The sequence below is a fragment of the Catharus ustulatus genome, chromosome 31 (genome assembly GCF_009819885.2).
Source record: "Catharus ustulatus isolate bCatUst1 chromosome 31, bCatUst1.pri.v2, whole genome shotgun sequence".
Classification (NCBI taxonomy): Eukaryota; Metazoa; Chordata; class Aves; order Passeriformes; family Turdidae; genus Catharus; species Catharus ustulatus.
Window position 1 is genome coordinate 138,622 of NC_046251.1, and position 14,683 is coordinate 153,304.

Sequence of the window (14,683 nt, forward strand, 5' to 3'; positions counted from 1 at the left end):
TCGGGTCCCACTGGACTGGGATTTGCCATTCCCTATGGGGAGGGGGCTCTGAGCCCCCTGATGAATTTTTGGGGGGGGTCTTTGCCCCCCAGACCCGCTCTTGTTTCCCTCTGCTGTCCCCAGGGGTGACACAAACCCTGTCCCAGTGCCACCAGTACGGGAGGGGGGGCTCAGCCCCCTCAACTCCCCCCCCCCCCCATTATCCCCGCTCTGAATTTGGGGGGGCAGCCCCCCCCTCTGTCCCCCCCCTTTGGACCCCGAGCCCCCCAAGAGCAGCAGAGTAGAGAGCAATAGATATTTATATAAATATTTGGGGCTGTACAAGTGTGGGGGGAGTGCAGGGGGGGCGTGGGGAGGGGGCGCGCAGGTCACAGGCCCGGGGGGGCCGTGGGCCGGGGGGGGCCCTCGCCGCTGCCTGAGTGGTCGAGCTCTGCGCTGTCACAGTCCGAGTCCTCGGAGACCTGGGGGGGACGAGCGGGGGGCTCAGAGACCCCCAAACCCAGCTGGGGGGCTCAGAGACCCCCAAACCCAACGGGGGGACACGAGCGGGGGGCTCAGAGACCCCCAAACCCAACGGGGGGACAAAAATGGGGGTGGGACACGAACGGGGGGTGGGACAGAGACAGGGGGCTCAGAGACCCCCAAACCCAACGGGGAGGTGGGACACGAGCAGGGATGGGACAGAGACAGGGGGCTCAGAGACCCCCCCCAAACCCAACGGGGGTGGGACACCCGGCCCTCCTGGGGGGCGCAGAGACCCCCAACCCCACCTCGGGGGACAAAAATGAGGGGTGGGACACCCCAGCCACCCTCAGAAACCCCCAACACCCCCTGGGGGGGACACAGACGGGGGCTGGGACACCCCGGCCATCCTGGGGGGCTCAGAGACCCCCCCAACCCCAGCTGGGGGGACAAAAATGGGAGGTGGGACACCCCAGCCATCCTCACAGCCCTCCCCACCCCACAAGTACCATCCCGGGGGGGCTCAGGGGACCCCCTCCCCATTGCCATCCCTTCCCATTGCCAACCCCACCTGGGGGCGCTCAGAGGACCCCCCCCATTCCAGGAGTATCAGTCTGCGGGGGCTCAGACACCCCTTTCCCTGTGCCCACCCCACCCGGGGGGGCTCAGACCCCCCCCTTCCCACTGCCCACCCCACCCGGGGGGCTCACACACCCCTTTCCCTCTGCCCACCCCACCCGGGACCCCCCCCTCACCCCTCAGTGCCCCTCCCGGGGTGGGGGGGGATTCATCACCTTGGTGGGGCTGAGCCCCCCGTGCCGGCGGCCGGGCCCCTCGGGGGGCGCCGCGTCCAGCGGGATCTCGGAGCCCTGCGACAGCAGATCCTCGGAGCGGTCATCGGGGCGCTCGTCCGTGTTGGTGCTGCCCACGTCGGGCGTGGCGCTGTGCGAGGGCTCGCTCGTGTGGCCCTCGTCGCCGTCGCCGTCCGAGAAGTTCTCGGAGCTGAAGGTGGACAGCGACTGGCGCTTGCTCATCCCCGGGGGCCACCTGGGGAGGGGCGAGGGGGGCTCGGGTGAGGCCGCGGGGGGGTCCGGACACCCCCGGAGCGCTCCCGGGGTCCCCCCGGGCGGGGCCGCACCCACCTCTGCCGCAGCGGCAGCTCCACCTCGCTGTCCACCTCGCCCTCCTCCTCCTCCGACGAGACCCCCCGTTTCTGGGGACACACCGAGCGGGGGTCGGGGTCCTCCCGGTGCCCCGCGGGAAGGACCCTCGGTCCCGGCCCGCCCCGCCCCGCCTCGGGATTCCTGACGCCCCCTCCCCGGGAGGAATCCACCCCCTCCCACCGTGCCCACCCCCCCAGAGGGTGGCGGGTCTGGGGTCTCACCTGCCCGCGGGTGACGGCCGCCCGGTACAGCAGAGCCGCGGGGGTCAGGTGCTGCCCGGCCCCCCCTTTCCCCCCCCGGCCGGCCCCGCTCTCCCGTTCGGGCTCCCCGGGAGTGGGGGGCTGCGGCGGGGGGGACCCCGGGCTGCCCGCGGCCCCCTCGGGTCCCACATCAGGTACCGCGGCCGGGGGGGCACCCGCGGCCTCCAGGGTGCCCCCGAGGATGTCGGGGCTGGCGGCGGTGGCGGGGGGACCCCGCGGGGTCCCGGCCTCGGGGCCCGGCTCCCCGCAGCCCCCCCGGGGCCCCGCCTTGCGGTGGCGACCCTTGGCCCGGCGGCTGCGGCCGGGGGACGGGGGGCCCTTGGGACAGCCCGGCAGGGCCACCTGCGTCATGGCCGCGTCCAGCTTGGGCAGCAGCACCTCCGGCTTCAGGATGTCGGGGCTGGACACGGGGAGGGACAGGGGGGGGGCTGTGGATGGGGGTCCCGGCACTGGCGGGGCCCTGGGATACCCAAATAAACCCCCTCCCCTCCAAGGGACACCCCCGTCCGCAGCCCCAGAACTCCCCAAAGCACCCCCGAGGACCCCAAACTTCCTGCTCCGAGAATCCAGACACCCCCAGCCCCCTAAACGACCCCCAGACATCTGCACACCCAGAGCATCTCCCCCCCGCCCCAAAGAGCCGAGACCCCCAACCCACGCCCCCAAACCACCCCACATCCAGACCCCCAGACATCTGCACACCCAGAGCATCTCCCCCCTCCCCAAAGAGCCGAGACCCCCAACCCAGCCCCCCAAACCACCCCAAATCCAGACCCCCAGACATCTGCACACCCAGAGCATCTCCCCCCTCCCCAAAGAGCCGACACCCCCAAACCACCCCACACCCAGCCCCCCTCAACCCAAACCCCCAGCACCCCCATTCCCCCCATCTCCCACCCCACGGAGCCCCCGAGGGACCCCAGCCCCGCTCACCGCTTGCCGTGGGGCGAGAGTTTTTGGGGCACGTTGCGTTTCTTGATGAGGGTCTCGACGGCGTTGCCGTGCAGGAGCCCCCGCGGCACCCGCGGCTTGAAGAGCCCGGGGTAGCGCTTCTCCAGCGCCTGCTCCCGCCTGCCACGGGCCACGCGTGGGCACCCGAGCCCTGCCCGCGGCCAGCGGGTCCGGGGAGTGACCACGGACCGGGGGGGAGCGGCCACGGGGTGACCACGGAATGGACAAAGGGCTGACCGCGGCCAGCGGGGTCTGGGGAGTGACCACGGCCGGGGGGGAACGGCCACGGCCCGGGGAGTGACCACGGGGTGACCATGGAGTGGACAAAGGGCTGACCGCGGCCAGCGGGGTCCGGGGAGTGACCATGGACCGGGGGAGAGCGGCCACGGCCCGGGGAGTGACCAGGGGGTGACCACGGAATGGACAAAGGGCTGACCGCGGCCAGCGGGGTCCGGGGAGCGGCCACGGCCGGGGGGGAGCGGCCACGGACCGGGGAGTGACCACGGACCGGGGAGTGACCACGGATGGGGGGGAGCGGCCAGCGGGGTCTGGGGAGCGGCCACGGCCCGGGAGAGTGACCACGGGGCAACCATGGAGTGGACAAAGGGCTGACCGCGGCCAGCGGGGTCTGGGGAGCGGCCACGGACCGGGGGGGAACGGCCACGGCCCGGGGAGTGACCACGGGGTGACCACGGAATGGACAAAAGGCTGACCGCGACCAGGAGTGACCGTGGGATGGGCACGGGGGTTTTCGGGTTGTTTTTGGGGATGCTGTTTAGGGGTGGTTTTGGGGTATTTTTGGGGTGTTTTTGGGGTGTTTCTGGGGTGTTTCTGGGGTGTTTTTGGGATGGTGCTGGGGGTTTTTCTGGGGTGTTTTTTGGGTGTTTTTGGGGTGTTTCTGGGGGTGTTTCTGGGGTGTTTTGGGGGTGTTTTCGGGGTGTTTTGGGGGTGTTTCTGGGCGCGCTGCCCACCCACCTGAGCAGCTCCTTCTCCTTGAGCTCCAGCTGCAGCATGAGCGCGCTCAGCTCCATGTACAGGTTGTTGGCTCGCTCCAGTTTGCGCTCGTAGTGCTCCCGGATGTCCAGCGCGTGCCTGGGGACACGCGTGGCGTCAGGACACGGCGCGGGGACAGCGGGGACAGCGGGGACAGCGGGGACAGCGGGGACACCGGGGACAGCGGGGACAGCGGGGACAGCGGGGACAGCGGGGACAGCGGGGACAGGGATCTCACGGCCCCCCAGCCCTTCCCAGTGCTCCCAGTGCCCCCCCCAGCCCTTCCCAGTGCTCCCAGTGCCCCCCCCCAACCCTTCCCAGTGCTCCCAGTGCTCCCAGTGCCCCCCCCCCCAGCCCTTCCCAGTGCTCCCAGTGCTCCCAGTGCCCCCCCCAGCCCTTCCCAGTGCTCCCAGTGCCCCCCCCAGCCCTTCCCAGTGCTCCCAGTGCCCCCAGTGCCCCCCCCCCAGCCCTTCCCAGTGCTCCCAGTGCCCCCCCCAACCCTTCCCAGTGCTCCCAGTGCTCCCAGTGCTCCCAGTGCCCCCCCCCAGCCCTTCCCAGTGCTCCCAGTGCTCCCAGTGCCCCCCCCAGCCCTTCCCAGTGCTCCCAGTGCCCCCAGTGCTCCCAGTGCCCCCCGCCCCAGCCCTTCCCAGTGCTCCCAGTGCTCCCAGTGCCCCCCCCAGCCCTTCCCAGTGCTCCCAGTGCTCCCAGTGCTCCCAGTGCCCCCAGTGTCCCCACCGCAGCTCCTCGCGCCGCCGGTTGATCAGCTCCTCCTCCAGCCGGTGCAGACACGTCCCCTCCGATTTGATCTTCTCGAAGTGCAGCTTCACCTCCTCCCGCCACTCGGCCTGGGCGCGGGGACAGCGCGGTCACTGCCCCGCCGCTGTCCAGCTGTCCAGCTCCGGACACCGCGGGTGCTGGGCTGTGGGGCTGGGGGCGCTGTGGGGCTGGGGGCGCGGGGGGCGCTGGGGGCGCTGGGCGGGGGTACCTGGGATTTGAAGTAGGTCTCCTGCGGGGTGGACAGCACGTCGGCCGAGGCGATGTCCAGGTGCAGCAGGATCTGGCGGAAGGACGGCCGGTTCCGGGGCTTGCTGTTCCTGGGGGGAGGACACGGCCCTGAGGGGGGCTGGGGGGGCTGGGGGGGGGTCTGGGGGGATCCTGAGGGGTCTGGGGGAGTCCTGGGGGGTCCTGTAGGGTCCTGGGGGTCCTGGGGGGTCCTGGGGGTGCTGGGGGGTCTGGGGGTGCTGGGGGGTTCTGGGGGGTCTGGGGGAGTCCTGGGGGTGCTGGGGGTGCTGGGGGGTCCTGGGGGTGCTGGGGGGTTCTGGGGGGTCTGGGGGAGTCCTGGGGTGCTGGGGGAGTTCTGGGGGGTCCTGGGGGGTCTGGGGAGTGCTGAGGGGTGTGGGGGGGTCCTGGGGGGTCTGGGGGAGTCCTGGGGGTGCTTGGGGGTCTGGGGGAGTCCTGGGGTGTCCTGGGGCGTCTGGGGGAGTGCTGGGGGGTCTGGGGGAGTCCTGGGGGGTCTGGGGGTGTCTGGGGGTGCTGGGGGAGTCCTGGGGGGTCCTGGGGGTGCTGGGGGGTCTGGGGGAGTTCTGGGGGTGCTGGGGGGTCTGGGGGAGTCCTGGGGGGTCTGGGGAGTCCTGGGGGGTCTGGGGGGGTCCTGGGGGGTCTCGGGGAGTTCTGGGGGTGCTGGGGGGTCTGGGGGAGTCCTGGAGAGTCCTGGGGGTGCTGGGGGGTCCTGGGGGAGTCCTGGGGGGTCTGGGGGGGTCTGGGGGAGTCCTGGGGGTGCTGGGGGGGTCCTGGGGGGTCTGGGGGGGTGCTGGAGGGTCCTGGGGGGTCTGGGGGGGTCCTGGGGGTGCTGAGGGAGTCCTGGGGGAGTCCTGGGGTGTCCTGGGGGTGCTGGGGGAGTTCTGGGGGTGCTAGGGGGTCTGGGGGTGCTGGGGAGTCCTGGGGGGTCTGGGGGTGCTGGGGTGTCCTGGGGGAGTCCTGGGGGTGCTGGGGGGGTCCTGGGGGTGCTGGGGATTCCTGGGGGTGTCCTGGGGGGTCTGGGGGAGTCCTGGGGGGTCTGGGGGAGTCCTGGGGGTCCTGGGGGGGTCCTGGGGGGTCTTGGGGGAGTCCTGGGGGGTCTGGGGGAGTCCTGGGGGAGTTCGGGGGGTGCTGGGTGGTCTGGGGGAGTCCTGGGGGGTCTGGGGGGGTTCTGGGGGGTCTGGGGGGGTCTGGGGGATTCCTGGGGGTGCTGGGGGAGTTCTGGGGGGGTCCTGGGGGGTCCTGGGGTGTCCTGGGGGGTCCTGGGGGAGTGCTGGGGGGTCTGGGGGGGTCCTGGGGGGTCTGGGGGAGTCCTGGGGTGTCCTGGGGGGTCTGGGGGAGTTCTGGGGGTGCTGGGGGTGCTGGGGAGTCCTGGGGGGTCTGGGGGTGTCCTGGGGGGTCTGGGGGTGTCCTGGGGTGTCCTGGGGGATCTGGAGTGTCCTGAGGGGTCTGGGGGAGTTCTGGGGGTGCTGGGGGGTCTGGGGGAGTCCTGGGGTGCTGGGGGAGTCCTGGGGGGTCTGGGGGAGTTCTGGGGGAGTCCTGGGGGGTCCTGGGGGGTCCTGGGGGGTCTGGGGGTGTCCTGGGGTGTCCTGGGGGTGCTGGGGATCCTGGGGGGTCTGGGGGAGTCCTGGGGGGTGCTGGGGGGGTCCTGGGGGGTCTGGGGGAGTTCTGGGGGTGCTGGGGGGGTCCTGGGGGATCCTGGGGGGTCTGGGGGGTCTGGGGAAGTCCTGGGGGGTCCTGGGAGGTCTGGGGGTGCTGGGGGGTCCTGGGGGTCCTGGGAGTCCTGGGGGGTCTGGGGGAGTCCTGGGGGGTCTGGGGGGTCCTGGGGGTCCTGGGGGGTCTGGGGTGTCCTGAGGGGTCTGGGGGAGTCCTGGGGGGTCTGGGGGAGTCCTGGGGGTGCTGGGGGAGTCCTGGGGGGTCTGGGGGAGTCCTGGGGGTGCTGGGGGGTCCTGGGGGGTCTAGGGAGTCCTGGGGGAGTCCTGGGGGGTCTGGGGGAGTCCTGGGGGAGTCCTGGGGGAGTCCTGGGGGGTCCTGGGGGTGCTGGGGTGTCCCGAAGGTTTTGGGGAGCAGTGGCAGGAAGGGTGCACAGGACACACGGGCCAGGGGACCCCCCTGCCCTGCCCACGGTCCCTCGTGCTGGCCCCACGGCCCTGTCTGTGGTCACAGGTGTGTCCCCAGGGTGTCCCGCTCTCAGAGTGTCCCCAGGTGTCCCCAGGGTGTCCCCAGTGTCCCCGGGCACTCACCAGCACTGGCGCAGCAGCACCTTGAAGCCGTCGGGGCAGCTGGAGGGCACGGGCAGGTGGAGGCTGTTGCTGCCCACGCCCCAGATTATGGCCGAGGAGTCCACGTCCTTGTAGGGGATCTCGCCCGTCAGCAGCTCCCACAGCACCACCCCGAAGGACCTGCGGGCACCCACGGCCCTTGTCACCCTGCTGTCCCCTCACTGCCACCCGCTCTGGTGTCCCCAGTGTCCCCTGGCCCTGCAGTGTCACTCCCAGTATCCCCAGTATCCCCATTATCTGATCTCTGGTGCCCCCCCACAACGCCTCCTGTCCCCACTGCCTGCCCCTGCCGTGTCCCCAGTGCCACCACAGCTGTCCCCGATGTCCTGCAGCCTCACCAGATGTCCACCTTCTCGGACACGGGCTCGTTGCGGATGACCTCGGGCGCCATCCAGGCCACGGTGCCGGCGAACGACATCTTGGTGCTCTTGTCGATGAGCTCCTTGGAGGTGCCGAAGTCCGAGATCTTCACCACGTCGTCGTAGGTGATGAGCATGCTGGGGACACGCGCTCAGCGCCACGCCAGGGCACGGCAGTGACGCCAGTGACGCGGCAGTGACACGGCAGTGACACCAATGACATGGCAGTGACACGGCAGTGACGCCAGTGACACGGCAGTGACACGGCAGTGACACCAAAGACACGACAGTGACACGGCAAAGACATGGCAGTGACACGGCAAAGACACGGCAGTGACACCAGTGACACGGCAGTGACACCAGTGACACGGCAAAGACACGGCAGTGACACCAAAGACACGGCAGTGACACCAGTGACACGGCAAAGACACGGCAGTGACACCAAAGACACGGCAGTGACACCAGTGACACGGCAAAGACACGGCAGTGACGCGGCAGTGACACCAATGACATGGCAGTGACACCAGTGACGCAACAGTGACACCAAAGACACGGCAGTGACACGGCAGTGACACCAATGACACGACAGTGACACCAAAGACATGGCAGTGACACAGCAGTGACACGGCAGTGACACCAAAGACACGGCAGTGACACCAATGACACGGCAGTGACACCAGTGACACGGCAGTGACACCAGTGACACGGCAAAGACATGGCAGTGACACCAGTGACACGGCAAAGACATGGCAGTGACACGGCAGTGACATCAAAGACACGGCAGTGACACGGCAGTGACACGGCAAAGACATGGCAGTGACACCAATGACATGGCAGTGACACGGCAGTGACACCAAAGACACGGTAGTGACGCGGCAGTGACACCAAAGACATGGCAGTGACACCAATGACATGGCAGTGACATGAATGACATGGCAATGACACGGCAAAGACACAGCAGTGACACCAAAGACATGGCAGTGACGCGGCAGTGACACCAATGACATGGCAGTGACACCAAAGACACGGCAGTGACACCAGTGACACGGCAGTGACACGGCAGTGACACCAATGACATGGCAGTGACACCAAAGACATGGCAATGACACGGCAGTGACACCAATGACATGGCAGTGACACCAGTGACACGGCAGTGACACGGCAGTGACACCAAAGACATGGCAGTGACACCAAAGACACGGCAGTGACACGGCAGTGACGCCAGTGACACGGCAAAGACACGGCAGTGACACCAAAGACACGGCAGTGACACCGGTGACGCGGCAGTGACACCAAAGACATGGCAGTGACACCAAAGACATGGCAGTGACACCAGTGACATGGCAATGACACCAAAGACACGGCAGTGACACCAAAGACATGGCAGTGACACCAGTGACACGACAGTGACACCAATGACACGACAGTGACACGGGAATGACACGGCAAAGACACAGCAGTGACGGCAAAGACACGGCAGTGACATGAATGACACGGCAATGACACCAATGATACAGCAAAGACACGGGCACGGCAGCACTGCAGGCATGCAACTGCTGCAAGCACCACCGGGTCACAGCAAGCCGGGGACAGGGACAACAGGGACAGGGACAACAGGGACAAGGGGACAGCACTGACATGGACAGGGCAGGGGGCAGCACGGACACGGCACCAGTGTGGGACAGCAGCAACACGGGGCAATGTCACCATGGCCATGGCACAGCCAAGGGACACTGACACAGCCATGGGACAGCCAAGGGACACTGACACAACCATGGCACTGCCCTGGGACACTGACACAGCCATGGGACACTGACACGGCCATGGGACACTGACACAGCCATGGGACACTGACACGGCCATGGGACACTGACACAGCCATGGGACACTGACACAGCCCTGGGACACTGACACGGCCAAGGGACACTGACACGGCCATGGCACTGCCAAGGGACGCTGACACAGTCATGGGACACTGACACGGCCATGGTTCCAACAAAGGACACCACCACGGACGTGGCACCAGCACGGAAGCGATTCCCAAATGGACGTGGCAGTGCCATGGGCACAACGCCACCATGGCATGGCCCTGCCTTGGACATGCAGTGCCACCAGTGCGCTCCTGTGGAGGGGACGGTGCCACCACGAGCATGGCTTGGCCACCAGCACGAGCACGGCACTGCCACGGTGACACAGCCCAGGGCACTGCCACAGTGACACAGGACAGGGCACAGCACAGGGGACAGCACAGGGGACACGGCACTGCACAGTGACACAGCCCAGGGCACAGCACAGGGCACAGCTCAGGGGACAGCACAGGGGACACAGCACAGGGGACACGGCACTGTCACAGTGACACAGGGCACAGCACAGGGCACACGGCACTGCCACGGTGACACAGCCCAGGGCACAGCACAGGGGACAGCACAGGGCACAGCACAGGGCACAGCACAGGGCACACGGCACTGTCACAGTGACACAGGGCACAGCACAGGGCACACGGCACTGCCACGGTGACACAGCTCAGGGCACAGCACAGCTCAGGGGACACAGCTCAGGGCACAGCACAGGGGACACAGGACAGGGGACAGCACAGGGGACACAGCTCAGGGCACAGCACAGGGGACACGGCACTGCCGCAGTGACACAGGACAGGGCACAGCACAGGGGACAGCACAGGGGACACGGCACTGCCACGGTGACACAGGACAGGACACAGCCCAGGGCACAGCACAGGGGACAGCACAGGGGACACGGCACTGCCATGGTGACACAGGACACAGCACAGGGGACACGGCACTGCCACGGTGACACAGGACAGGACACAGCCCAGGGCACAGCACAGGGGACACGGCCCTGCTGCGGTCCCGGCCCGGCGCCTGCCCCGAGCGCCCCCGGCAGCCCCCTCCCCGTCCCGGTCCCCGTCGCCGTCCCGTCCCCGTCCCGTCCCTGTCCCCGTCCCCATCCCCGTCCCGTCCCCGTCCCTGTCCCCGTCCCCGTCCCCGTCCCCGTCCCCGTCCCCCGCCCCGTCCCGTCCCCGTCCCCGTCCCCGTCCCCGTCCCCGTCCCCGTCCCCGTCCCCGTCCCCGTCCCCGTCCCGTCCCTGTCCCCGTCCCCGTCCCCGCTCACTTGGGCGATTTGAGGTCGCGGTGGATGATCTTGTGCAGGTGCAGGTAGTTCATGCCGCCGGCGATGCCCATGGACCAGTCCACCAGCAGGGACGGGGTGACCTTGCGGCCGGCGCGCAGCACCTCGTACAGCTGGCCCTGGGCGCAGAACTCCATGATGATGCAGTAACAGGGGGCCTGGGTGCACACGCCCCTGCGGGCACAGCGCGGCCTCAGCGCCCGCCGGGGACACCGCGGCCACCGGAGCCACCGCTCCGTCCAGGACACACCGAGCCCGCGGTGTCCTGCGGCCTTGGCCGAGCCATGCTGGGGTCGCCTTGCCCGTGCCGTGTCCGTGACCCTGTGACCGTGTCCGTGACCTCTGTGGCCGTGTCCGTGACCCCTCTGGCCATGTCCCCTCCATGTCCATACCGTGCCCATGCTGTCTCCATTCCATGAACATTCCATGTCCATGCCATGTCCATGCTGTGTCCATGCTGTGTCCATGCTGTGGCCATGCTGTGTCCATTCCATGCACATTCCATGTTCATGCTGTGTCCATGCCATGTCTATGCCATGTCCATGCTGTCTCCATTCCATGCACATGCCATGTCCATGCCGTGTCCATGCCGTGTCCATGCCATGTCCATCCCCATGCTGTGTCCGTGTTCCAGCATGCTTCATGCTCCATGCCCATGCCCTATGTCCGCACTGTCCCCGTGTCCACAGTGTCCCCATGTCCGCACTGTCCCCATGTCCATGGTGTCCCTGTGTCCGTGGTGTCCCCATGTCCATGGTGTCCCCATGTCCGCAGTGTCCCCATGCCTGCACTGTCCCCATGTCCGCAGTGTCCCCATGCCCATGATGTCCCCGTGTCCGTGGTGTCCCCATGCCTGCACTGTCCCCATGCCTGCACTGTCCCTGTGTCCGCAGTGTCCCCATGCCCGCACTGTCCCCGTGTCCACACTGTCCCCATGCCCGCGGTGTCCCCGTGTCCCCACTTTCCCCATGTCCGCACTGTCCCCATGTCCGCAGTGTCCCCATGCCCGCGGTGTCCCCGTGTCCGGGGTGTCCCCATGCCCGCGGTGTCCCCGTGTCCATGGTGTCCCCATGCCCGCGGTGTCCCCGTGTCTGGGGTGTCCCCATGCCCACGGTGTCCCCCTGCCTGCACTGTCCCCATGCCCGCACTGTCCCCGTGACCATGGTGTCCCCATGCCCGCACTGTCCCCGTGACCATGGTGTCCCCATGCCCGCAGTGTCCCCATGTCCCCACTGTCCCCATGTCCCCACTGTCCCCGTGTCCCCACTGTCCCCGTGTCCCCGCCGGCGCCGGCAGCCCCCGCTCACTTGAAGGTGATGATGTTGGGGTGCTTGAGCTTGCGCAGGTGTTTGATGTCGGTCTCCTTCAGGTCCCGCACCTTCTTCACGGCCACCTCCTCGCCGTGGAAGCGGCCCAGGAACACGGCGCCCTGCGCCCCGCTGCCCACCCACTGCAGGTCCAGGATCTCCTCGAACGGCACCTCCCAGGGGTCTGCGGCACCGCGCCCGTGCCAGCGGGGCCCCAAAAACCCCTCAGGACCCTGCAGGACCCCCAAACACGGCACCGACCCCCACAGCACCCCCAAACACCCCTCAGGACCCCACAGAGACCCCCAAACACGGCACCGACCCCCCCGGGACCCCCAAACACGGCACCGACCCCACAGGGACCCCCCAAACACGGCACCGACCCCCCCGGGACCCCCAAACACCCCTCAGGACCCTGCAGGACCCCCAAACACGGCACCGACCCCGCAGGGACCCCAAACACGGCACCGACCCCACAGGGACCCCCAAACACCCCGCAGGACCCTGCAGGACCCCCAAACACGGCACCGACCCCACAGGGACCCCCAAACACGGCACCGACCCCACAGGGACCCCCAAACACGGCACCGACCCCCACAGCACCCCCAAACACCCCTCAGGACCCCCCAGGACCCCCAGCCATGGCACCGACCCCGCAGGGGCCCCAAAAACCCCTCAGGACCCTGCAGGACCCCCAAACACGGCACCGACCCCCCCAGTACCCCCAAACACCCCTCAGGACCCCACAGGGACCCCTAAACACGGCACCGACCCCGCAGGGACCCCCAAACACGGCACCGACCCCACAGGGACCCCTAAACACGGCACCGACCCCGCAGGGACCCCTAAACACGGCACCGACCCCCCCCCAGGACCCCCAAACACCCCTCAGGACCCCGGCCATGGCACCGACCCCCCCAGCACCCCCAGGGCACCCCCATCCCACGGAGCACCCACAGCCATGGCACCCACACACCCACGCCCCTCCTTTGTCCCCTTCACCCCCTTCTTTTGCCCCCTTGGACCCTCCTTTGAACCCCCTTGACCCCATTCTCCTCCTCCTTCACCCCAGTCTCTCCCTGACCCCCCCTATCCCTGTCCCCCTATCCCTGTCCTTGTCCCCGTTCCCCCGTCCCCGTCCCCCGTCCCCCGTCCCCCTTGCCCTGTCTCCACCCCCCTGTTCCCTTGCCCCCTGTCCCTGTCCCCATCCCCGTCCCCCTGTCCCTGTCTCCGTTCCCCCGTCCCCCTGTCCCCCTGTCCCTCTGTCCCTGTCCCCATCCCCCCATCCCTGTCCCCGTCCCCCTGTCCCTGTCCCCTGTCCCCTCTGTCCTCGTCCCCTTGTCCCCATCCCCGTTCCCCTGTCCCTGTCCCTGTCCCATTCCCCCTGTCCCCGTCCCCCTGTCCCTTGTCCCCATCCCCCGTCCCCCCGTCCCCCTGTCCCCGTCCCCCTGTCCCCTTGTCCCCATCTCCATCCCCGTTCCCCTTTCCCTGTCCCCGTCCTCGTCCCCGTCCCTCTGTTCCCGTCCCCGTCCCCCTGTCCCCCTGTCCCTGTCCCCATCCCCGTCCCCATCCCTGTCCCCTCTGTCCCCTGTCCCCATCTCCATCCCCTTCCCCCTGTCCCTGTCTCCCTTGCCCTGTCCCCGTCCCCCTGTCCCCATCCCGTCCCCCGGTCCCGTCCCGTTCCGGTGGCGCTCACCCTCGGGCGGGTGTTTGTGCTCGGCCGCGTACGCTTTCCCGATCATGGTCCACACGGGCTTGAGGCAGCCGAAGAGCCCCTCCAGGAACCCGCCCCCGGCCTGGCAGCGCAGGTGGGCAGCATCGGCGGCCAGCGGCCCCGCGGCCTCGGGGCCGAGCTCGGGGGGCCGGGGACCCCCCCGGCGGGGCCAGGCCTCGGGGGGCGCGCTGGGGGCGGGCAGCACATCGCGCAGGACGCACTGCGTGGGGGTCAGCTCCTGCTCGGGGGTCCCGTCCGACGGCAGCGCCAGCGACGGCGACGGGGTGCGGGTCTCGTGCAGGCAGGCCATGGCCGGGCCTGGGGGCGAGCGGTCAGCGGAGGGGCGAGTGGTCAGTCACAGGGGCCAGCGGTCAGTCGGAGGGGCGAGCGGTCAGTCGGAAGGGCCAGCGGCCACCGGGGGGGGCCAGCGGTCAGCGGAGCGGGCGGTCAGCGGGGTGGGCGAGTGGCCAGAGGGGCGAGCAGTCAGTCAGAGGGGCGAGCGGCCAGTCAGAGGGACGAGCGGTCAGTCAGAGGGGCGGGCGGTCAGTCAGAGGGACGAGCGGTCAGTCAGAGGGGCGGGCGGTCAGTCAGAGGGGCGAGCGGCCAGTCAGAGGGGCCAGTGGTCAGTCAGAGGGGTGAGCGGTCAGTCAGAGGGGCGAGCGGTCAGTCAGAGGGGCCAGCGGTCAGTCAGAGGGGCGAGCGGTCAGCGGGGAGGGGCGAGCGGTCAGTCAGAGGGGCGAGCGGTCAGCGCGGGGGGCGAGCGGTCAGTCAGAGGGGCCAGCGGTCAGTCAGAGGGGCGAGCGGTCAGTCAGAGGGCCAGCGGTCAGTCAGAGGGGCGAGCGGTCAGTCAGAGGGGCGGGTGGTCAGTCAGAGGGGCCAGCGGTCAGTCAGAGGGGCGAGCGGTCAGTCAGAGGGGCCAGCGGTCAGTCAGAGGGGCGAGCGGTCAGTCAGAGGGGTGAGCGGTCAGTCACAGGGGCGAGCGGTCAGTCACAGGGGCGAGTGGTCAGCGGGGCGGGCGGTCAGTCAGAG

The 14,683-nt window shown here is 69.1% G+C and overlaps 1 protein-coding gene across 1 annotated transcript; it reads right to left on the reverse strand.

Annotated features, from left to right (window-relative positions):
* Positions 1 to 333: 333 nt before the first annotated feature.
* On the reverse strand, positions 334 to 13,999 carry MAP3K12 (mitogen-activated protein kinase kinase kinase 12). Its single transcript, XM_033083337.2, has 13 exons — positions 13,637 to 13,999; positions 11,941 to 12,124; positions 10,616 to 10,807; positions 7,467 to 7,625; positions 7,090 to 7,248; positions 4,815 to 4,923; positions 4,565 to 4,674; positions 3,812 to 3,928; positions 2,819 to 2,956; positions 1,847 to 2,285; positions 1,605 to 1,675; positions 1,257 to 1,509; positions 334 to 461 (listed from the first exon to the last, which is right to left on the reverse strand). Exons 1-13 carry the CDS (start codon positions 13,962 to 13,964, stop codon positions 369 to 371), a joined length of 2,352 nt encoding a protein of 783 aa, XP_032939228.1. The 5' UTR covers positions 13,965 to 13,999; the 3' UTR covers positions 334 to 368.
* Positions 14,000 to 14,683: the final 684 nt, after the last annotated feature.

What these genes read in the sequence shown, in the direction of transcription:
- MAP3K12 (XM_033083337.2), bottom strand. Translation starts at nt 13,964, where the DNA reads ATGGCCTGCCTGCACGAGACCCGCACCCCGTCGCCGTCGCTGGCGCTG. An exon ending in CGGCGGCGCGAGGAGCTGCG is followed by an intron (nt 3,929 to 4,564) that starts GTGGGGACACTG and finishes GCGTGTCCCCAG; the next exon opens with GCACGCGCTGGACATCCGGG. An exon ending in CGGCCGTCACCCGCGGGCAG is followed by an intron (nt 1,676 to 1,846) that starts GTGAGACCCCAG and finishes GTGTGTCCCCAG; the next exon opens with AAACGGGGGGTCTCGTCGGA.